At 36.3% G+C, this 25579-nt stretch overlaps 1 protein-coding gene and 1 long non-coding RNA gene across 3 annotated transcripts in view; one reads left to right on the forward strand and one right to left on the reverse strand.

The window, feature by feature from the left end:
• Nucleotides 1-18729, reverse strand: part of LOC140164454 (uncharacterized) — a 53304-nt gene extending 34575 nt beyond the window's left edge. Inside the window, exons 1-2 of one of the 2 annotated variants that reach the window (XM_072187736.1) lie at nt 17961-18729; nt 9998-10310 (exon numbers count right to left, since the gene is read on the reverse strand). In XM_072187736.1, coding sequence (XP_072043837.1) covers nt 9998-10310; nt 17961-18177 — 530 coding nt within the window. In that variant the 5' untranslated portion in view covers nt 18178-18729. The remainder of the gene's footprint in view (nt 1-9997; nt 10311-17960) is intronic. The other variant, XM_072187737.1, reaches the window with a different exon arrangement.
• Nucleotides 18730-21594: 2865 nt separating this feature from the next.
• LOC140164466 (uncharacterized) overlaps nt 21595-25579 on the forward strand; it is a 38997-nt gene continuing 35012 nt past the window's right edge. Inside the window, exon 1 of the long non-coding RNA XR_011860530.1 lies at nt 21595-22132. This is a non-coding gene — a long non-coding RNA (uncharacterized lncRNA). The remainder of the gene's footprint in view (nt 22133-25579) is intronic.

A 25579-nucleotide genomic window follows, 5' to 3' on the forward strand; every position in this document is an offset into this window, starting at 1 on the left:
GATATAGGCCTATACATGTAAACCTTCGTAAAAACAAATTGGCAAGTATTGTAATACGATGGCAATAATATTAAAGCTTATTAAAATGGAACTTTTGACTCTATAAAATGGTTTCCCCTATGTCAAGACATTTTTACTCGTATACAATACAACCGAAGATGATAGTCTGCATGACACTCTGAATGTGACATGGTGTATGAAGCCACAAGAATTGAAGCTACTACGTCAAGTTATGATCGAGGATGAATCACACTTGTGGTGAATACCCTGTTCTTCAATGGCACCAATTTACCTTTAGGGTGGGTTTAAGCAGATTAAAAGTTTCCTAAACCATTAATGAGTGCTATGTGGGCCAAAGGGTGTCTCTCTTCAACTCGTTGCACCTGACCTTGATCAGATGAGTTCCTCTTTCTCATGGTATGATCTTGCATTGAGCCAAAATAATGGGCGTCGACTACATAAAGACGTCGCCTCAAGTTTTACCCAATCTCATCACTTATAATAAATGCTATTTTAGTAAACATATTCCGTAAAACATTTGAATGATTATTACCTCAAGTTATGTCCTTATAAAATTACTATTACCCGAAGTTAAGCCATTTTAATTCAGACATTTCTCTGAAGACTCTCTTGCTGGTTCGACAGTTTGAAAATCAAGCGTAAATTTTATGTAGGATACTGATCAAGAGAATATCATGGTGTTATAATTATTATATGTTTTTTTTTTGTGAAAGAAATGATATGCAGGCACAGAAGTCACTATACTGGTAGAAAAATAATGTATAGCCTACAGACTTTGACAGAAAATGAAGCCTTATTTGTAAACGCGTAGAACGCGTATGATAAGTACAACAGTTACTATCATTATGTAGACTCTGAAAAGTAAAGATGTACGGTATCTAATGTGGTATTTCATATAGTGTTAAATATCTAAATTATTGTTGACCACATCATCTTAGCATGTGACAATTGTCTTGCGCCAACTGATCCAGTATATTATTAAACCTATACATCGTACGTGATTGAGTTCCGCATACTAATGGCATCAAATAGAGGCTACTGGATGGGATATAGTGTGACAGTCACAAGTCAAAGACAATTAACGCTAAAGACATTTTATAAGATCATACATCAAACTAGGCCTGTTCCTAGGTTGGTTTTATCATTACTACTGCACGATTTACGGATTACAACTGTTTGTATGCAGCTTTGACATTGACACAGTTTATAGACTAATGTCTTCTGATTATTCATATTTTAGCATATGGCATTATGGGTATCCATCCAGTTTATGTATGGACCAGATGTAGGACTGTGGTATGTATAGTGGTTTACAGCAGTCAGCACTCTTCAAAAGATCATGCATTCCTATGTAGGCCTTAACCTTTTCAAGGATAACATCCTAGAACATACCAAGGTAAAAACAACCTCTGTGTCTAGAGTGTTTTGTAAAGTACACCAAAGTAATGAGATATCTGAAGAATAAGAACTGTGCAATGTGCTAGTCCAAAATATTGTGAACATCAGTCATCAAAGGACTTGAAGAGAGTACTGTCTCAGTGAGCGAAATATGTGTGCTAATTTACATTACATTAATTTACATTTAAATTAAGACTTTTGTAGAATGTTCTTCTTATTTCAATTTTCACTAAACGACAGAGCGCGCAGTTTTTTATAGATTCAAGAAAATCACATATTAAGACTTTCATTATCTAAGAAGCAAAAATTAGAAAGCACGCACGACGGATAAGCGAAAACAATAATGCCTATTCTTGATCCAGCGGTTCTTGATCAAATCCACGAAAGGCTGGGGGAAGAATTAATAGTTTACAGACTTAAATTAAGGTATATAACCTGCTACAGCCTGGCTTAGTGAAGTTCATATTGCACATGGATTATATGATATTCACCATGACACGGAGGAAGTCTTTCCAATGTTGTGTGCTACCGATATATTAGGGCCCTATTATATTACGGGAAATACACTGGATGTTTTCAACTCCTGGAAGATCTTTTGTCAATTTTACGAATTTCCTATTTTCACACATTTCTTTCCGTTTTGGAATAGAGTATTTGAGAATCAACCTATATCTAATGCTGCTGGGACAACAGCTAAGTCGAGTCTGGATTACTGTGCGTTATTGGACATGGCAAGGGTCTTTGTAGTACATTGTACCCCTCTCAGACATAGTACAGGGTGTCGCTAGTAAGTACGTGCAGTAACTGACTAACTTTGCTTGTTACATATAAACCACTATGGACCACAAGAGCCTCATCCCAATGGCATAGTCCAATAACCTCAATTACATAATCATTGTGCAAAATTTGACCTGAAGTTGCAGAGTTTGAGTTTTGTACCCAAATCTTCAAAGGTCATTCAATGAATGTACATATGTATTGGGGTTTAATTAAGAACTGTTCCTCTGGTAGATGAGCATGTTGTGGATCATACTCATAGTGAACATGGTATTGGATTATGTTTGAATGTTGTATGCAACACTTGGGTGAAGGTCAAAGTCAAAGGACAATATCATGAAGAAGGAGCCGGAAGGTCATTTGAAGTTTGCCCAAACCATTTGTGAAAAGATCAACTACTGAAACTTTTATCATCATGTTTAATTGCTTTTATGTTGGTTTGTCCCATGTTACACTACACACATGTAAACAATTACTGTGATACCATTTGAAATCAATGGTACCGTTCCTTTTCATGCAGGTGTACCTGAAAGAGGAAGCCTCGCCAGAGCAGTTCTTCTGGGTGAACCAAACCTGCCTGGTTATCAAATTAATAGTGACAAGGTTATCTCTGAATTTGACAGATGCAATAACATTAAAACATACAGCTGATTACTAGCAACTCTATCCAATTCAGAGATGAACTTATCATTGATTAATTTGATAACCAGGCAGGTTTGATTCACTCCAGAAGAACTGCTCTGGCAAGGCTTCCTCTTTAACACACTTTGAATTGTGTGCCACAGAACCGAACATGGATACACACATTGATGTTTGTGTAGTTGCTCTTTTTGTACACAAACACCTTGAAGTTGAAGGCTTTGTCTCCACGGAAATTTCTTACACTATCAAAGACACCACAACTTTTAGAACAACATTATCAATCATGAAGGCTCTGGTACAAATCTCTAAATTAGTCACTTAAATCCATGATATAAATCTCTGAATTAGTTATTTAAAACCTATCAGGTCAATTTTGAGAACCTTAAAAAGACCCAACAGTAGATCATTGTAGATGGCCCGTCAAGATGCCAAAGCGAACTTTCTCTAGCAGGCTGGGTGGTTGCGGGTCATTTGCATAGAAAATAGAACCAGGTATCCGAGAATTCATTGCCGATGATTATACCATTGGGGTCACTGAGGTCATGGTATTATCAGAATACTCGATGTGACTGCACTTCTTGGTGCTACTGATATTGATAGCAAAGAATTCCAAAATGCTGCGTCAGAAATGTCGTTCAATATCTCACGGATATATTTTTCAATTAAAGAGTTATTATAGATGTTTCATTTTTGTACATTCGTGTTCGGGATTCCTATTTTCAATCAAAATAATACTCCACGAACGATCTCGCTGCAAACAGAATTGTCTGTGAATTATTATTAAAATTTTACTTCGTGTACAAAAAGACCAAGATACGTTTGCTATAAAAAAAAAATTAAGTAATTCTAATTTCAGATGATTGCGTGACAATGTAGTGCATTATTGAAAGAACATTTTGATGACACTACAAATCCAGTTTTGTATTTGCTTTCTTCCAAAAATTATGTTACAGTTTTAAGTATATTGTTATGAAGATATTTTCTCAAATATTCCCGGAAAATAGTGTTACCTTCTTCTATTTCCACTGGTGCATATCCCATCTTCTAGGCTAATCATAAACAGAAGCGCCATAACAGCCTCATTTCCGAGTACACATTTCACCAACTACGATTAAGTATTGTAGCTCAAATGATGACCTCAAGTCATGGAGTATGAGTTTGTATCTCCAAGAGATTCAAAGGTCATTCTGTGAATATATGAACATATTTGGGTTAAGGAACTGCGTACTGATGGGTGAGCGTGTTTCTTGAGACCCTACATAAATGGCGCTTTCGGCAAAACAATCAAAATGTTTAGCAATGTCGATTTCTCTTGGGCTATAATCTAAAACTTAGACAATTGGTATGAAACAAAAGCACAGATTTATCATTCTACTTGAAGCGGTTTCATATTTTTATTCATTCTTAAATATATGTGGGACCATTTGCTTATTGCTTATTTTGTCATTCCCCAACAACATCGCTATGTTTTAATGACGTACCTGGCTTTCTTTTCCAATGCGCTGTACGGATGTGTATAGTGTTTTTAAGGAGAAGTATGGGTAAAGAAAAACAAACCAGATCCATTTTAAGGACATACTTGATCCAACCTTAAACAAATGTACCTAAAAATGCAATGACAATTTTGGAAGTTTAGATTTCTCTTTTTTTTTTCATTTTATGTAGGCCTATACATCTACAGAATGACGATGGTTGATCTTCTCTTCCGGTTTGCGAGAACCTGACTGTTAAGGGTGTACTTACTGGAAATACACCCCCTATAGTCGGGATCCGGCAAAGATCAACCATCGTCATTCTGAAGATGTCTATCGACCATCAGATCGACCATGATAGAGAAAAGCGTCAATCGCGAGCAAAAACTCTGGTTTTGTGCAAAAGAAATTTATTCTGTCTGTTTGTGCAATACATTGCACGTGACCCGTCCATTTAATATTCGAGTAAGTTTGCGGCAGAACCACGGAGTGTAATCACAGATATTGGTGTAATGTAATGCCATTGTCTTGGTCTTCATGAACATTTTGTTGCATCAAAATATCCTGTAAACATAATGCAGACATTATGCAGAAATTTTAGGAAAACTGTATTTTTGTATCGTCAAGGTATTTGGATGTGGTTGGATCAAGTACAAGACAGTATGTTTAATAGTGAAATAGTTGATGATTCCTCTCCTTTAAGGCCAAGGACAGTCGATTTTGAGTTTCCCGTCACCCGCCCTCACTTCATTTTCTGACCCTCACTTGAATTCATTATTGTGATTTTCCAAAAAATACCAATGAAAACTGGTTATATTTGCAAAAAAATTATGAATATCCCTTTATTTTTTGTGGAAAAATCAAAATCAAAACATACATTTTGCTGTCAACCTTGCAGACTCTTTGTAATATACTTTTGAATCTCATTTGGGCTAAACATCCATCTTCAAGTGAGTGAGCAAAAATAACAACACATTTTACATGAGTGTTGGTCATATAATGAAAGGCAGACAAATAATGAATAATGAAAAAGTTACCTCACTTGCAGAAATGATGTGACGGGAAACTCAAAATTGACTGTTAGGGGCCTAATGCTACGGAATGAGGCGAAGCTTGAAACAATTATCATGCACGTGTTTTGAAAACAATATTTGGAAAACTAATGAAAATGGCCACATGCCACAGAGCAAAAGCGTTCCCGAAGATTGGCAGTCCAATCAAGACAAAATGTCTGCTATGACCTTTGTGTTTAGATGTCACTTCTACAGCATACGGATAGCTTTCACAGCTCACGCGGTAATCTATGGTTCTTTATAGTAAAGATTGTCCTGAAAGATGTCCTTGGCTAGGTGATTTATCTGCCAACGTTTCGCTATAGATAGCCTCATTAATAACGACAGAGTTCTACATTAACTCTATGCAATTGTTACAGCTCAAAACTTGTACCTCACGTTGAGGAGGTTTTGCACGCAATAATAATACCAAGGTCACTATGTTAGTATATTCATAATAGGATTAAATGAACCGTGTCCTGGCAGACGAGTATATTTCAAATCTTCGTATTTGCTACAGGAAAGACAATCATACACTAGGATCCACAGCATGCTCATCTAAATGGGCACAGTTCTTTAACCCCAATACATTTGAACATTCATTGAATGACCTTTGAAAATTTAGGTACAAAAACTCATACTCTGTAACTTGAGGTCAAATTTTACACTATGATTGTTTAGTTAATGTTATTGAACTATGCCTTTAGGATGATGCCATTGTGGTCCATCATTCCGAAGAAAACACAAAGAAGCTGAATCAGAGAGTAATATTACAGATCTAGGTAAAAATGTGATAGCAATATATTGCAAGACGCCTATCTTTAATAGCTAGGCAATGGTGGCGAAGCGGTTCGATGACTCATGGTATAAATTTTGCAATCGTTTTTGCACTGGTTTAAAGAAATCTCACGATGCGAAAAGGAGGGAATGTCATTTTAAAACAATGAGCTCCACTGAATACATACTTTGCATGTGATTAGACTTTTGCATTTGTAACGTGCTGATGTGAAATGCCAATGATCCATGCGCAGAATGACAATTTATATATCTATTTTTTCTTATCCCTTCATTTAACTGGTCAACCATTGAATGTCAGACACAGGGAGACACTGTTCTCCCATGATGTCCTGCAGGGTAAGGTGTACAGCCAGCCAGACGTTACTCTGATCGGAACTGACTGTGAGGTCTTTGTCATTCACTGCATCTGCCCCACAATTCACATACATGCAGTGGAAAGAGCGGGTAATAATTTTCTTTGATATTTGCCTACACCAGGAATTGAACCGGGCACCTCTTGTACCAGAGTCACCAGCACGATGGTCACAGAACAATAACCACTGGGCCACGCAGCTAGCTCCCTATATTCAAGATCTTTGGCTTTGAAAGATTGAACATGTTGAAAGCCTTCGTCCTTGACATCTTGACCATGTTGACACCTTTTCAGGCTTGACAATAGTTTACCTGCCATCAACACTTGTTGGTACCCATGAAGGAATGATATCCGGTCCAAATTATTGTGTTTTAAATGCATCATCATGATAATAATATCAAATTATGCCAGCTCCTGGACACAGATACTTGCATGAATAGATAAATATTTTAATCACTTGTAGAATATGGCTTTGATAATTATATATTTTTTTTAAATTATTGTTTATCTATTGCCAATAACACATTATAGAGAAAATACTTGTCAATACTATTATAGTCTGTGGCAATGTAAACATCTACGGCGAGCATTCATTTTTCAGTTCCAGAATTAGCGACCATGCAGCCTATTTATGTTGGCAACACAGTAACACACCTTACAAGTCATTTGAAGTCCTCATAATTCTGTTATGAATTACTTCTTGTTAGCAACTAAGCGGCACATAGGGAAATTAAGAGCGTTTCCCGTGTCAGCGACCCCTCCCGACTAGAGATTGAACACCTTAGGTATTAAACATTTAAGTAGCGTTTTGCTGCAATGAAAATATCAAAGCTTTCAAACACCTTTTTCTGTTTTTCCTTTGCAGCAAAGGCTCTTACTTTAATAAAAGAGAGTTTCTAAGTTTCTTTTATTAAAGAGACTCCGTCTGAGACTTTATGGACAATTGGCCTCATCCCAAGCATTAGTTCATTCAATTAAACAATCATTGAAACTTTGACCTCAATATCAGAGTATGAGTCTGCAAATTTTCAAAGGTCATTCAATGAATATGCAAAGATTGGGGTCAAAGATGGACCTTGATAATGAGCCCTAGTGTTTACAAGGCAGGGATGGACATAAAGCTAGTAGTTCTTATTAATAAGAATCGCTCATGAATTGTAAGAAATGGTTTTGAACTCAGTCTCCACATACAAATATGACAGCCAGTGGAACATTCAGTGACTATTCAGTACGGGTATCCAAATTTTCAATGGTCATTCAATGAATATAGGCAAATGTCGGTTTTTGGGGTCAAAAACTGTGTTTTTGATAGCAAAGTGGCAAAAATGTTGTAATCCTGTTTGTTCACATAAAGGCCGGGATGGCAAAAATGGAGGTAGTATAGTTCAAATATTAAAAAGTGGCAAGAATCATAAACAGTAACACAAAACTTTTAATGAATTATTCAACATATTTTTTGTCTCATCAAGTCCTTGAAATAAAAAGTTTTGAATTTTATACATGCCACAAGTTAAATGCACTTGAGCAATGAAAATGCATGCCTTTAATTTCTTAATATATTGCTTATAATTACAAAATCTGGCCTTGTTACACTTGGGAACTTATTTTTGTAACTTAATAATTTGTTTTGAGATGAAAAAACTGAGACTATAAATCTCTTTTGTTTTTGTTTTGGGCAAAAACTGGCAAAAACTGTTTTTAGGTTAAAACCGCGGTTAAAACCACGGTTTTTTCCACCTGCGGCAAAAACCTGCGAACCCTGGGTCCAGGGACTTAAGACAAATATTGTACAAATGTACAGATGTACAAATTGTGCATGGACAATGATGGACGTCGGACCACGAATGTATTGCATCATGTATTGGTTATTTGTCTTTCATGATATGAAAATCCATGCCTTCTCACAGAGATGACTCTCAACAAACCGAAAATTTTATAGACATGATGTTGAATAACATTATGATGACAAATTGGTTGTACAAAACGTGTTTTTGCTCGCAATTTATCAATTACTGTGTGTTTTTGTTATCGTTAGTATTATTTACATTGTTTCTTTGATAATTAGGCAAGTCACATTGCGGTGCAACCAGTGCAACCACCAACGCGCAAAAGGTTTCTAAATCGTTATGTTTGATGTTTCATTTTTCAGTTCATACATTTTTATTGTTACAACATAATCCACAATGGACTAATATCAATAATTTCACCCACCTTCCCCTAATAAATGTCATTAGCAACCACAAATATTGAGATTCTCGTCAATTCTAGGTCCAATAACATGTAAAATGCCATCAAAACAAATATCAATGAGGGAACAGGAATTGAAGGCCTAATTTGTCTTGGGATTTACCCTTTTCGTTCGTACAATTTGTACAGTCATAAGACATTTTAGCTAATGCATCAAAAGTAATCTGCTTATTACACATTACAACTAAACTTGACAAGCCCTCACGGTACACAAACATAACCGACAGGGGATATATTATCGAGTGATGGCTTGTCAAAATTTGTCGAAAACTCAAATTGATATTTTTGCTATATCTAAATAGGGGCCTGAAACTTGATTTGTCATCCAGTACAGGTGTGCCATAAATGCGGCAAATTTAGGCAGATTTCGCCCTTCATCCGGACCCAAGGTAGGCTACTATATTACAAGATAGGAAGTAGTCATAAAATGTTTTGAAATTAAGAATTATCTGAACTTTTGCTAACCTAAAGTCATAACTAGACCATGTGAGTAGAGGAAGGTGTAACCCTCAAGTAGACACCCATGAGACCAATGTAGGAACACCACCCGGAATATGACAAGGAAAATAACTGAATTCAAGAACATGATTAGAAACCAATCTGCAGCGTAGATTTTCTATCTACTATTAAACTGGATATGATATGGAAACGTTAACAAGATTTTAAAGGTAACTCGCAGTCGGTTTTATGGAAGGCAGTTACCGATACATCGAACTCAAACGTCAGTCTTCGCTAATTATCACTCAATACAGGTGCCCAGATTCTCAGTCGGTAAATGAACTTTATACATGTACCAAACACTGAAACCAAACATTGTGCAGGTCTTGAGCAAATTTCAAACCATGGCATCGTCTACTGTAGTACGATGACAAATCATTTGCCACCATAAATGGCGCATTCCATTTGATACCTGCCAATAAATTTACTGCGCAGATTCGGAGGTCCCGTATGTGCGCAGAACAGTGAAATTATTCTGCTATGTACTTCCGCATCTGCGCAGTGGCTTCTCCCAGCGAATTTTACGGTACGAAACTGTGGTCACGGGACAAGCCATCGCTGACAAAACATCAAGAAATTATTTTCCATCTGGAAAACCTCTATTATATCAAACTTGCCCAATTGCCATGCCCACATAAACTTAAAGTCATAAGATTTAAAAGACAGTGAGTCTTATAAAAAGCCTGAAGATATTTGGGTAACACAAAGTACTAGTATAAAGAAATGTATAGGCGACTTACCTGCCAGCCTTTGTGACAATCATCTCTGTCCCCAGTGAGTGGAACTCATCCCAAAGAGCCTTCATCTCCAACTTGACTTCAACGTTCGACACTTTGGCGCTCATGGGTTTTTCGTCCAATTTCCGTCTCTTTGCAGCCACTGGCTCTTCGCAGTCTGATTCGTTACCTTCATTACTTCTTGTATTTTTCTCGCCCGTACTATGTGTAGGAGACGGAATAGAAGTTTTGTGATCATTGAGATTTGTGTTACCATTCTGGCTTTGAGGACTAGAGTTCGTTATAGACTCATCGTAGTCATTGCTTTTTGTTTGGGCTGTAAAAATACAAAATCAAACAGTTCACTCAAATTAGTTGTAATAACAGTATACCATTTTAGCCTACATCATGGCTCTGATGCCCCAAAGACCATACCCGTTCTTCCCCGACCCTATTACTTTACAAACTTCCATCCCATCACTGAAGAGTGAATACTTCGCGAAGTGCAATCTCCATCATCATTTCAACGGCTACCGTATTAACTAACATCGAAACAGCAACATCTTTGTCCTTATGAGCTCAGGTATACCAACATCAATTTCGCCATCCACCATCTTACAAAAATGTCAGAGAAGGAAAATATAAACGGAGAAAACACTTGCGTGAAACCAGAATGCGGACATTAACCGAAAACTCATCAACTAATATACGAACGAAGCGTCAAATCATTCCAACTACACCTGTCTGTCGGCGATCAAACAGCTAATGACATTGTAGTTTCTAAAAATAGCTTGAGACAGTGTTATGTTTTTTTCTTCCGGTGTCATTGGTTTCTTCTGTCTAGGGACGCACCATTAGATTCTCAGGGTGGGGGTAGGAAGTTTTCAAAAAAAAAAAACTTCACCCACAACATGAGCAAAAAAAAAAACTTTCCACACCGGGTGTATAATGCATGAAATTAAAACTTGCCGCCTTCGGCAGCAAAAAAAAAAAACTTCATCTTCGGCGGCGAAAAAAATTTCTTCCCCGACCCTAACTTCCTACCCCCCCCCCTGAGTATCAAATGGTGCGTCCCCTATGGTGTCATACTCAAGACACGGGTGAGGACATGTTCCCATCTCAGCGGTCCACCTGTGTCGGTACATGATGGTAATTACCGTGATTAACCTTGCATAGTGTCAGAACACACGGGGAAGAACATTACGTAATGTACTATCTCTTATTGCAGATAGATTTCCTCCATTAATTAAGCAATGTTTTCATTTGAAATTGATAACATGATGTGCCAAGATTGCACGCAGAGAATTGAGAATGATGCCGCCGATTTAACACATTTTAAACTTTGATGTAGGCCCCAAGTGATCATACCCCTTCCTGTTAAAAATTAATGCGGAATGCCTGAAATGATATGAATGGGATCTGCAAGAAGTTCATAATTAAAATGTTTAATGTGTTGGTGAGCCCGAAACCAATTTATATTAATGTCACTGCAAGTGACTGAGCAATTTTTGTATTCTCACTAAAATTGGCAATTAAAGACTTAATTACGTAACAAATGCAGATTGGTATCCATGAATGATGAAGTCTGAGTAATGGTTTAACCACAAATCCTAGGACTTATGAGAATGATCCCTGTAAAAATCAGCATTATGATATTTACGAATACCTTCTAGGATAAAAATTGAACTAAATTAAGGGTGACACACCTGCATAATTATTCAATTCTTCAATGATTTGGTCGGAGTCATCTTCCAAAAAATAGTAATCATGTAATACTTAATAAGCGATTAATATTACCGCCAATATTAGCTCATAGCGTTACATAAGCAAAACAATTAACAAATTGGAACAACGTCAATTGATTACAAAACAAAATGCTAAGTAGATTAAATTTAATAGCCTTTGGAAAATATTCAATCTAAATCAAAATTATAGGTATACCTAATATGGTAATGATTGAAACACAATCACAGCTGATTTTAAACAATTTTATAGATGATGTATTAACTTATAGATCCTAATTAAACTCTTAATTCAAACTGAAATTTTAACTTACGGAGTAGAGCATGTATGTAATAAGGAGATGAATTTATGCGGAAAGTATAGCATATATCCAGCTATCAAATGACTGTTAATGATAATACGGTTTCCGAGTTGGAAACATTAGATGTCCATAAGAGACATTATAAAGTCAAGCTTTCACACTTAATTAAAAACTCTTGCTAAATTTAACAGAGCATGTCCCTGTTCTTATATAAATATCATACAAATAAATGAGCCTGTTTTGTAAACATGGGGGCTGATACTAAATTACGAGTACCACAATAATGGCCTGGTATATCTATTTGATATATTATTAGACAATGATAGATAGAAATACTTGGAAAAAATTAATACGAAGCCATCACTCATAAAAATCAGATCTGAGAGCAGAAGATATAGCTGTCAGGTCATCAACCTCATGAAGGCAATCATCCGTTCGGGATCATTTTTTTCTATCATAATCATATTGCAAAATGACGTGGTATCGTATAGTAGAGTTTGGCACATTGCGAGATTTTATCTATCTTGAGAGAGTCACATTGGAAATTCATAAAAGGTAAAGGTTCGGGCCTGTAAAAAGAGTTTGTTTCCAAACTATAACTGGTAAAGTTCAGCAAATTTGACAAATTAATATTTACTTTTCTACAATTTCTTTTAAATTCTACTTCAAGTACTTTTAGCCTAATTTAAAAACGTGAGGCTATCATACTCGAGAATTTTCGGTTTAGATTTGAGAGCTATTGACAACACTGTTTACCTTGTTCACAAAAGTATCAATGCTGTCAAACTTTTTGACACAAGCTGCATTTCAAAGTCCTATTTTCATGCAAACAGGAATGTAATGTACATGTATGACCCGTACACGTATTTTGTGGTAAATGCTAAAGCACGTCCATCATTTAAAATCTACGCCATAATAATATAAACAAACTTGCATTACTCCATTCAAAGATTATATCCCAAAATCGTTTTTGACGTGTTGGTTTATGATCATTGAAGTTCTGACCATTGATAATTAACATGATACTACGGAGGGAGGGAGGGAGGGAGGGAGGGAGGGAGGGAGGGGAGCCCTTTCCCTCATTTTAATATGTGTAGTGGTAGAAGGTGATACATGCCCATGCATGCAAGTGCATCCATTCCAAAATTAAAGTCTTTTAGTGTTCGTTTTCAACATTTTGTCATTAAGGATCTTTGGGAACGTGCAAATGTAAAACTGATGTTGCACAATACTGTTGATATTGTTCATTTGTGCTCCTCAATAAATACAGTCCTTTCTGGAAAAACACAAGCAGAGTATTTAGTGTTTGGATGAGAATGAGAGCGCACCAACATTGTTGTAAAACATGTTTATCTTTTTAATGTTCTGGACACAATAGTTTTTGGTGTTTACATTGTATTGATGTGTAAAACTTACTAGGTAACACATATTCCATTGATCCAGAAGGTAAAAACATTACTTTTTTGTCTCTAACCTGTTAGTGATATTATATAGACTGTAGACATGTACGTTATAAGATGTTGATTTCACCAGGCCTTGGTCATGGTCAACAACATGGACTGGATGTCAAATAGTTTCAATTTATGATTTACCTAACATCAAGTCCCTCATCCGTCATTTTACATTGATATGTATTTCATTCACCGTCTCAGTCAGTTAATTCTCTGTATGCTAGCCATAGCCTAGGCTAGCCATACGTTTTTGAGATATTTTATTTTTAAAAATATCAAGAGCTATCTGAAGAACCACTGAACCAATACTAGGCTTGTTTGTACTCATTTTAATGCATTTTTCATGCTGATTCCAAATATGGTCATGGACAATTCTGATTAAGAAATTTTTGAAATTTAAAAAAATTGAACATCTCGTCTCGACACTTGCGGGTTTAAGTCAAAGATTGACGGTATCAGGAACCGAACCATGAAGATGAATGTAACAACAGACTTGAAATATTATTTATTTGTTATGTCACTTCATCATGTTCACAGGCCAACTCTTACGACATTGTGTGTGTAATCCGAGATGGTCTAAACACCCATAGGTAAATGAAAAATGAGTAATCGTAAAATTGATAGTTATTATTTCATTTTCTAATGACTCTAATTATGAGTTATGATTTGTTCCAAACGATCGTATAGGCTGTGTCACGATCATTTGAGGTTTTATTGGAAAAGAGTTCTTCTTCCAAATACAACATTGATCCTCTTGAAATGACCACAGTTTATAGTTTTATTAGTAGTTTTGTACATAAACACTAGAAACTGGTGGGTGCCAATCATTTTGATGGCTAAAATGGGCGCATGAACATATGAAGACACGCCATGTATATACCATGTATGCAGAGTCATCTCTTGTTCTAGATGCGTTTTGTGCAAAATAAAAAGATGCAGAGTCGATCGTCGACCGTGGTATCAAATATCTGGGAAGGGGCCCTGACCATTTATTTCCTATAGCGAGATGTAAATAACAAACTGTTCTATTGGTTTGGGCGTGCGCAATTACCAAAAATACGTGTACGGGATTGTACATTGGATAGATACCAAGGGGGGCTGGGTAGTTTTTGAAAAAAAAATTTTGTGCACCATCTGAGCAAAAAAAAAAAAAAAAAATTTGTCCACTTCAGACTAAAAAAAAAATTTGATCCACCTCGGACCAGAAAAAAAGATTTGATGTCAAGGGTGATTTGTCACAGAATAGTGAAGAAAAATTAACCTCATAGCTTTTTATATTGCATGGAATGGGAATAGGGCCTATTTTAGCTTCCGTACGTATTTTGTGCGCATTTGTTTTGAAAAGTTATTATGGTCTGTCAACCTACACAGTTTTTCCAAAACCCCATTGTCAAAAATTATGAAATCTGTGCCACATGACTGATTGATCCGGGGGTAAATCCCCAATATTTGCAAAGGGGTGGTCCATGTACAATCATCCCCAAAGTTGACGCCTGTATGTGGGTTTCTGAAAAAAATTAACCTAAAAACACCAATTTTTAGCGCGCTTCGCGCGAATTTATTACATATTTCACCAGTTTAACTTTAATATGCCAAAATATTTCGCACCAGAAGAGGTTCATTACACTTCAAGAAAATTTTACACATAAAAATAATGATGTTTTTTTTTGTGGCACTCGAAATTTAGTTGCTTAAAAATGATTAAAAATATGGACAAATTTTTACAACTCGACAAACAAATTGTTGAAAATTATAGGAACGATGCAAAAAAAAAAAACGAGGTGTTGAAAAAAAATTTTGCTTCATCCACTAAAAAAAAAATTTGTACATGTTGTACATTACATTCCTGTTTGGCATGCATGAAAATAGGACTTTGAAATGCAGCTTGTGTCAAAAAGTTTGACAGCATTGATACTTTTGTGAACAAGGTAAACAGTGTTGTCAATATCTCTGAAAGCTTAACCGAAAACACAGAAGCCATGCACATGTTATTAAATTTGGTCCACGTAGAATTTGAATTGAGAGAAATTATTGTGATAATATAAGTAATGTATTAATTAAAAAGTCTTTGTGGCGAGGTAAATACTAGCCGTTATTGTTTGTTAATTAGTAAGGCAGTCTCTACTTTCTCCCTGTTGCATAAAGTTACATTTAGGCATGTATCTTTGTTGGTGCCAGCTTAAAAAATGGGATTTATCAATTACATTTCACCAGAGAAGATGAGAATAGTTTTACGCAAGGTATAACGTTGACTTTTAATGAAAAATCATCTTCATCATCATCATCATCATCATCATCTTCTTCATCATCATCGGTGTACATTGAATAGGTTGTTGGCCTGCCAGTGGTTTTACCTTCTTTGTTTGTAGCACACTTGGTGAGTATGTGGTTTTGTACATCTAATCAAAAGGCAATTTACTACTGCAGTGGTGATGTAGTTGGATACAGATTTCCGAACCATAATTCCATTTCATATCAGATGGAAGAATATAATTATGTCACAGAAATAGCCAGAAATATTGTTTCGCAATATATATAAACTTAGACGTACTAGTAATTCAATGTCCAATGTTGTAACCTTAAGATACAGTATTATCTAGTAGTCTAATCTGGTAATCGTTAATTAAACAGTGTGTACAACTGCAATGTACCACATACAGAGCAACATTAAAACTCATTAACTTCTTAAACTTTAGCCTAATTAATAAACATCCCTATAATATACTCTATCATATCAATGGATAAACCTGTTAAAAAATGTCTCGACCAATGATAAAACACGTCGCTTTCAACAGCACATTCTGTACTTGTACAACTACTAGTTCCATTTATAGAACAACCGACATGCAAACTGTGTATGATTATTTGTTGTATTCAAAGTCTGTCATCAGCCTGATTAGAGCATGGCTTGTTAGACGAGGGGTGAAAAACAAAACCAGATATGTATGACTGGCAATATGAAGGCGATTTCATGCCAACTTGCTAAACATTATTATAATGTAGGCTACGTGCACATGGCGACGTCATTTCATTGTTGTGATTGGAGTAAATGTGTCGAGAAATATAATTTCACTGTTTTTGTTTGTATACAAACTGAAGAGGAAAATTGTATTCCGGGATTGTATTGCAGATATGATTTAAATTGCGGAAATTATAACTTGGGCTTCGAGCGTTTGTTGTCATTTCTCTCTATTTGCCGGTCCATGCGTCTTGATGGAATTGTACATGGCGCGATTAATAGTTTGGATCTGAACTTTAATACTAAAACAATACTACGCCAAATATCAGATATTGTAGATAGATGCAAGTAAAAGCCGAACTAACTTTAGCTTAAACATTTACTACAATAATGTACTACATGTTAAGCGATTTTCATTATAATTTGCAGCGATTTCCTAACATTATTGAGGAGCATTGAGGTACAAGAAACGACCACAATATGAAACCACAAACAAGTAAGGCTTACTACAATAATTATTATGGGTTTATTACAATATATAGGTTGTTTAGCTTTTTATGATACCGTTTTAGGTATATACAATTATAAGGTGACTTTGAACTAGGTTAAATCATGGTATAAATGAAATGTCTGAAACTTATTGCTTGCAACCAATAAACATGATAAAGTTTCTCTTGTTGGTACGCGAAAGGGGGTTTGACGAGGGCTAACACCATTTGGCAGAACATTTGCCCTGTTTATCATAATTTTTGGCGCGACATGAGGCCGCGTTTTAAGAGAACATAAATCCAATGTTCACAATCTTCAAGTTCTTGTTTTCATTTATGGAAAATGTGGTAATAATAATCGTCACAGCAAGCTTCTACAATCTTAAACGCCAACTTGTCGAAATTTCGGTTAATAACATAACTCCCAAACAGTAGCATATAAGAAGATTGTTTGCGTAAGCATAACCATGCATAAGGTTAAAAATCCTTGATGATGAAAAAGCTCGACATTACCAATTTGGTCACAGATTTGATAAAGCCATGTTGCGTGAAAATGTGTCGGTTTAGCATGGGATAGGTTATGTCCGGTTGTCAGAATTGAACATATTAGGAAGGAGAAGGGGAATACGTTATCAGCGAGCCATGGCCACCGTTACTATTACGGGACCATTACAGGCTGGATGAAAAGGTGGCGCCGGGCTGCCATTGCGTGAAAATTGTGACACTATCTCGCCTGGGATTGGCATCTTTTTCGGCGGATGAGAAATAATTATTTATCGGTGTGACTCAGAAATAGAAGTTATGCTTTCTGAATAAAAATTTTAAATGCCAAGATTTTTGGGAATATACTGTATTTTCTATTTCAGGAATCAGCACTGATTGTGGCGATAGGTCTTTACGTTCGTGAACTTTTTATGGGTATAGGATGTTATGTGACATATATATAATCCGAGATAAACGATTAAAACAATGTGAAATGTAACTTTTACAGCCTAATCTGCAACTCGCACTGTATGATTTGTAAGATATCATGCTTAATACAAACCTTCCATGTTGAAATCAGTGTTATATCTCAGACTCCACTCTTCCAGGCTTTCTACGGTCACGTCACCCGTGCTCCCTGGCGTTCCGTTGCCGTTAGCTGCCGCCGATAAAGCCTCCTCTGCCCGGCTTCTGTCCTCGGGTGAAATAAGCGATGCAATACTGAATGCGTTGGCTCGGGGTGACAGTGGATTTTGCGGATCGGTTTGGGTTACTTCCATAGCAGCCAGAGCGACACAGGGGAAATAAATGCAAGGGTGTAATACCTCTTGCGAGCGCTAGATGAAGATGAGGGTTTACCCGTCCCAGCCGGCGGGTCCGTTGCGGCGGTTATATGTTATCCACAAGTCATCAAGATATGATGATGCGATGGTAGAAAACTCGCAAAAAATAAAACTAGAATTGATCGCAAGTCCTAAAAGATGACAACTGTTTAATATAGACTCATAAAACCAATGAAATCTCTAAAAGATTACAAATAAATATAATTCTCCAAAAGACTTCTCGACAGATGGAATGAGTATCCAAGATGTGCAGATGTAAAAATACACTGATAGCCTTTGGTAGTATCGAGTAACAGTAAACGGCTGAGATGAGAGCGCATACGCCACTTCAGTCCTAGTTCCACAAGCTTATGTTTAGGCCATATCCTAAATCTTTGCTTATATACATAAAATCGCTGCAACAGTTCCCAAACGCAGCATCACATGCTAAACTATACCTCAACTTCTGGTCCTGGTCAATGCTCTGTCATAAAGGTAATTTTTTCCGTAATAGTAACATTACTAAATACACAGTGTCATAGCACGGGGAATGGGGGCAAAAAGTAGGCGGAATTTACTACAAGTTATTAATTATCTTCGGCTTAGGAGCGTTGTGATTGGTGCATATGTAGAGGTCAACGTCATGCATGACACGTCGTACAGTGCGTACTCTACTCTACTAGACAGGCTCGTAAATCAATCGTGCTTGTCGATTGGTCGGTTGAACCAATTATGCAAATTTCAACTACTGCATGCACTTTTGACATTTCAGTATGTGTATATTATTATGGAAGCCGTATCACTGTCAGAGAGTTCGGAGGCGATATTGTTATCATGATCATTGTAGAATTAAGGTGTACTGATCTGAGCAAAGTATGATCTGAGTTATCATGGTAATAATATCATGATGTAAAATAGCCTATTTATTGGAAGATACTGTTACGATCTCAGGTTTGCTCTGAGTTTTATACCCTCACAAAATCTTGGAGGTATTTAAATAACAATCACTAGGCCTGTATTTCAGTAAATTTTATTTGTACGATGCCTTGCTCGTGTTTAATTCTATTTCACACGTTTTATTCAAGGTATAGGTATGTGTACATGGTATTGGGGTGCTGCATGAACTTTGAAGTCTGAGAACTTTAAAATTGAAACTGTTCATATTAAAATCTTTCGAAATTTAGATACCCATGTATAATTGCTATAGACCCAATTTAACATGCAAGGATCGGTTTGTGGGTTAGGCCCACAGGGCCAGGGGGCCTAATGCCTGAGGTGTGCGCTGATCATCATACAATGCAGGCATTATGCTCTGTGGCCCTGTGGTTCTATTCCACTTATTAATCCTTGTATGCTAAACTGGGACTACGTGGTGATTCGGACTATACACTTGATTTTGAGCAAAGGATTGTGATTTAGGAACAATAACATAGAATGTTAAATATATATGGATTTTGATATTTATCTCAGAATTGATTTGTCCAAAATCCTATTAAATTCCTTTTAAATACTAACAATATATATAGTCTACGAAATTGGCCGTATTATGTCTACATGATATCAGAAATAATTATGATGATGATGAATTTAATTTGAGACAGATATGTGATTACTTTCTGTTCAAAATTTGATTCATCATCCGGGGTGTCTATAGATGTTCAATGTGGGTTTGCAGTTTAATATTTTCAGGCAATTAGGGAGTTATAATTATGTATTATTTCATCTGAGAAAGGATGAGCTAATTGACAATATTGGCTATTCTTGTTGTTTCTTTGCTTGCTTGTTTACCCCCGCTCCATGCGGAAATACACTTAGGTCCTGATAGGAACCAGGCTCAAGTAAAATGCTCTATACTATGGAAAGCATGCTGGCTTAATATGAAAATAAAAGAAAATGTTTCGGTGGTTATCTTGGGGAATGTTTTACACATTATGTACTCTTAATTTAAGAGGGTCATAATCATTCTCCAGTGAAAATCCCTCCAAATGAGTGAAAATCACTCCGAAAAGAGTAAACCCACTCTTTAATAGGACACCTTGAAAGAACGATTTTCACTCTTCTCACACTTTTGGCGTTAAGAGAGTATCAACTATCTTATGTAAAGCCCATATTAAATTATATAGTTAAGTCTATATGTTTTGTTTTGGTTTTGATTTAATTTCTTTCATTTTATTCACTCATTTTGTCTTGAATCTGTTAGTTAGTTTGTCTAGTTTAAAATGTATTCAAATCGTACACTATCAAACAAAACACAAAAGTACCAGATGAGCATATTCGTGGGGAGAGCGTGCTATATATTCGTTTCTCATAGGTCCCGGGTTCAATTCCTGGCAGTGGTAACTTACTGGGGTATTGGCTTGGGGGAAAATCTTAATTTTATTGACAGCACCTGTTGGCATGGTAGATTAAATTCAGAATTCGGCTCTTCCCTTGGTTCGTTTAGTCAGTTTCAAAAAGAAAAGACCTTACTGTCCCCATGGTTCATTTCATGAGAATTGGGTACATGAAGCATGAGTGTAGGCCTACTCCGCGTCATTCGGAGGGGCGTTAAGCAGTCGGTCTCTTTTATATGTATAGCATAGTCCGTTTCAAAAACCCTGCCCTACATCCTCACAATCCCTCCCGATTTAAGAGGGCCCATGAATGCAATACTTTTGGTACTGGTATACCCTTTATAAACATGATAAAGATGTCATAAATAAAAAGTGTTGAACAAAATTAAACAACAAATTATGAAACAACTGAAAAAAATGGCCGTGAAGTTGTTGTTGGAGGACAACATAAATGATTTAAACAAATCATGATATATCATAAATCATATTATGTGAAAAGTTATGTTATACGTAAAAAGTATGCGTTTATCTGATATGCATCACCATAACGGGGTAAACCACAATCGCAGAAATCTGCTTGATAATGTAAAAATAGAATATCGTAGTAAAATATGTAATTTTGTGATCGTAAATTTACAAAGTACTACAGTTTTGTGTAATGTAAGGGGGTTTTGTGCCAAATATTTACAGTTTAATATGAGATGGAACTTCCAAGGATATCTTAAAACATGACAGCACACATGATTTATACAAACAAAAATTACATTAATATCATCTAAATGGTGAAAACATGGAAAAGATGTATTATTGTTTTTAAGAAAAATACTTCTCAAAAGTTTAGAAATCCCTGTAATATTATCAAACATGGCGGATTTTCAATCATCACAATGTGCAGGTCAAATTGCTCTGACCGCACGTTGATGAAAATTGCCAAAATATCGTTTGCTAAATGCAAAATGACGTCCCAACTTGCGCTTTAAAATGAAATCACGTATTTTACCACACAGGGGGCAGAGAAAGTACCATTTCCGTTCCGAATGTTCTCATGTAATGATCACAGTGAAAAAATGCTGTTAATATTCAAATTTTTCACACTTTTTCGAGTATTTTTGTAGTATTTTATTTGGTTGCGTTCACGCGCCAATTCATACGGCTGTGGATGGTGTTGACGGATATGTACCAGGCATTACACGCGGAACGACTTGCCTGCCTTCTATTGCCTTCTCCCGGGTGACTCTGTCTATCGCCGTGCACGTCATGAGCTAAAAATATAGCAAAAATACATGCACACGAGTCCATTTTTGTCTTATCTTTGTAGAATAATTGTCTACGATTTCTCAGGAAATAGTGGAAATACTTCACAGTTACATAGCATGGATTTTGACAATTCAAAATGTGGGGGTATGTCGGTAAAATTTGTGACCTTTCGATGCGCGCGTCTGGGTTACTTTTGCAGTGTCTCTGGAACTGGACTATTATCGACAAAATGGCCTCCGTTCGGCATTACACGACTGTGTGAAAAAATTTACCAAATCATCGGGTTTTTTCAAACCACAAAAGACTACTTTTGAAGAAACAAGGTAAGATCTGTGCTATTTTGAGAGTTTGAAAGAACTAAAATGTGGTTTTAATCATTACTTTTACTTTTTGAAGATAGCGAAAGCGGTGAAATTTATGCGTTGAACGCTGTGTCCTTGTCACAGCAACCTTGTAAACCGTAACCAGACCTCAAAATTTACGGCTTTCTCACCATAAATTCTGACTTGTACTCAGCAGGTTGAGATCTGCTAAAGCCAGATTAATATGTTTTAAAACGTTTGTCTAAGCCAAATCGCTCATTATCGGATTAAGTTGTATTTACGAATCTTATTGCTGTACAGTTTGTATGTAATGTTCAAATTGGCAAATGTTTTGCACGGGCGCCATGTTCAAAATTACATCTCACGTATGCCAGGCTACAGGATGCTCTAAAACAATGTGTTGCCTTGCCCGATTGATGCTCATATAATATTATCATTTTAATACGGGTAATGTTTGTTATGAAAAAGACATAAATTGAATATGACATGATTTAGCCTGGCTTGATCATTTTACTTGAGCCTGGTCCCATTAACGTTCCTCTTCACCAAAAGCAACCGTTTAAACAAACAATTACATATGATATAGATGACATAGGCTTTTAATATACAAATCTTTATACAAACTTGAAACGTTAAACAATTCAAAATCTCATTTTGCATGCATAGAAAGCAATACGGCAAAAGTAAACTTTATTAGGAAATGATAACGGGTTGAGGTAAACAAAAACAAGGCGAACACACGCAAAATGGAATGAAAGGCGCTATATATTAAAATTGATAACAAAATAATAAGTTTCAACATAATGCAAAGTTAACTTACCGTGAAGTTTTGGAAATTAGAAACTTGTGAAGAAATTGAAACTGCCTGCAATGCAATGCTAAACGGCTTGCCGATCAAAATAGTTACAAAACAATATAAAACCAATATGGCTCCCTAATGTATTTCATATTACAATGTAGGAATGGCATAAATAGCCATGTCATGTCATAAAATAGTTACTTTTGGCGAGTGAGGTCAATGCACGGGATACCCCAAGACCGAGCTATAACCTGAAGTACCTTGGGAAACCGAAAATTTATGATAGGCCTACATAAATCGTCTTTTAATATTGTTTAAGAAATGTGTAGCGATGTAAATCAAGGTTCTTGCAAATGGTCTTCCTTCCATGCACTATATAGGATCCACAACATGCTCATCTATCAAGGCACAGTTCTGTAACCCCAATACATTTGTATATTCATTGAATGACCTTTGAAAATTTGGGTACAAAAACTTATAGTCTGCAACTTGAGGTCAAATTTTGCACTGTGATTGTTTAATTGAGGTTATTGAACTATGCCATTGGGATGAGGCCATTGTGGTCCATAGTGATGCTTCCTTTATCATAAGGTCGTAGGAGGATTGCAATGTGGTGGTATTTTGGATACTTTAGTTTTAACCCACTTTTTGCCGTCAATTAGCCTATTTTAAAACAGCTTGCTTTGCTTTGACCTAATTCTATGGATGTGTTTTATTTTTTATTTGATTTACAAGTTTCTTGTAGTTTAAGCATACTTTCATTGACCGTGTTCCTATTGACCCACTCAATCCCAAAACATCACAGGTAGGGCTTTAACCATGTCCACGATATGTGAATGAGAAATATATGAGTGTTTGGGGTCTTTTGGTGACAGAATTTTTCAGGTCTGGTGACAGACTTTTTCAGGTCTTTTGTTGACAAACTTTTTCAAGTCTATTGGTGACAGGCTCTTTCAGGTCATTTGGTGACAGGCTTTTTCAGGTCTTTTGGTGACAGACTTTTTCAGGTCTATTGGTGACAAGCTCCTTCAGGTCATTTGGTGACAGGCTTTTTCAGGTCTTTTGGTGACAGATATTTCCAGGTCTATTGGTGACAAGCTCTTTCAGGTCATTTGGTGACTGACAGGCTTTTTCAAGTATTTTGGTGACATGCTTTTTCAGGTCTATTGGTGACAGACTTTTTCAGGTCTTTTGGTGACAGACTTTTGCAGGTCTATTGATGACAAGCTCTTTCAGGTCATTTGGTGACTGACAGGCTTTTTCAAGTATTTTGGTGACAGGCCTTTTCAGGTCTATATTGGTGGCAAGCTCTTTCAGGTCATTTGGTGACTGACAGGCTTTTTCAAGTATTTTGGTGACAGGCTTTTTCAGGTCTATTGGTGACAGACTTTTTCAGGTCTTTTGGTGACAGACTTGCAGGTCTATTGGTGACAAGCTCTTTCAGGTCATTTGGTGACTGACAGGCTGTTTCAAGTATTTTGGTGACAGGCTTTTTCAGGTCTATTGGTGACAGACTTTTTCAGGTCTTTTTGGTGACAGACTTTTTCAGGTCTATTGGTGACAAGCTCTTTCAGGTCATTTGTTGACAGGCTTTTTCAGGTCTTTTGGTGACAGACTTTTTCCAGTCTATTGGTGACAAGCCTTTTCAGGTCATTTGGTGACAGACTTTTCAAGTATTTTGGTGACATACTTTTCAGGTCTATTGGTGACCAGCTTTTTCAGGTCATTTGGTGACAGGTATTTTGGTGACAGGCTTTTTCAGATCTTTTGAATAAAGGCTTTTTCAAGTATATTGGTGAGGGCTTTTTCATGTCTTTTTGTTGACAAGGCTTTTTTCAGGTCACTTTTCTCAGTTCACTTGTACCAACTTACCAAGTCTTACAATTTTGTGACAATTGTAAGAAAACAATGCAAAATTGTATGTTTTGGGCCTGGGGCCTATTTCCCCTCAAATTACACAAATATTAAAACTTGACTTTAATTGCCAGTTAGAACTACTAAGGATTAGGATGTTTCATTTGGCAAAATGTCAAAACAGTGCTGTATTTTATTAGAATTGGCTATAGGTTATAATGGAACCAGTAATATACTATAGCTTCCAAGTTCCATATTTATAAAGGGTGATAGTTCGTGACTCCATCATCCTAGCAATTTGTCTATCAACATGATCACCCCTTTCTGATTTGTTGGGGTCAAAAGTTGAACATTAATGTTCATCAAGTTCATGTCTATAATAGGTTCTCTGGTAGGTCATGTAGTACTGCGGTGTCACATCGGGTATTCTATGTGACATTGCAGAATAGGCTTATGATCAAAATATGATAGTTTAATAAGAAAGACCTATACTAGACCTAGGCCTATATCGTATATAACAGGCCCTACATTTTATAGGCCTATATACTACTTAACCATGCGGGTGTCGACTGCAGCCGGCAAGTATATGAATTTTTTTGTTTTCAAAATAGGTTTTTTTTTTCTCAAAACTTGGAATTCATAATTTTTACGCAATATCCTGAGAAAAAATCTAAAATTCCTAAGAAAGCTAAATATATGTAAATATTAGAATTTAAAACAATACTGCAAATAATAATGCCCTTCATACCTAAAAAACTTTCCCGGTATAAATCATTCTGGGATACCCTGTATGT

The sequence above is a fragment of the Amphiura filiformis genome, chromosome 11, assembly GCF_039555335.1.
Source record: "Amphiura filiformis chromosome 11, Afil_fr2py, whole genome shotgun sequence".
Lineage (NCBI taxonomy): Eukaryota > Metazoa > Echinodermata > Ophiuroidea > Amphilepidida > Amphiuridae > Amphiura > Amphiura filiformis.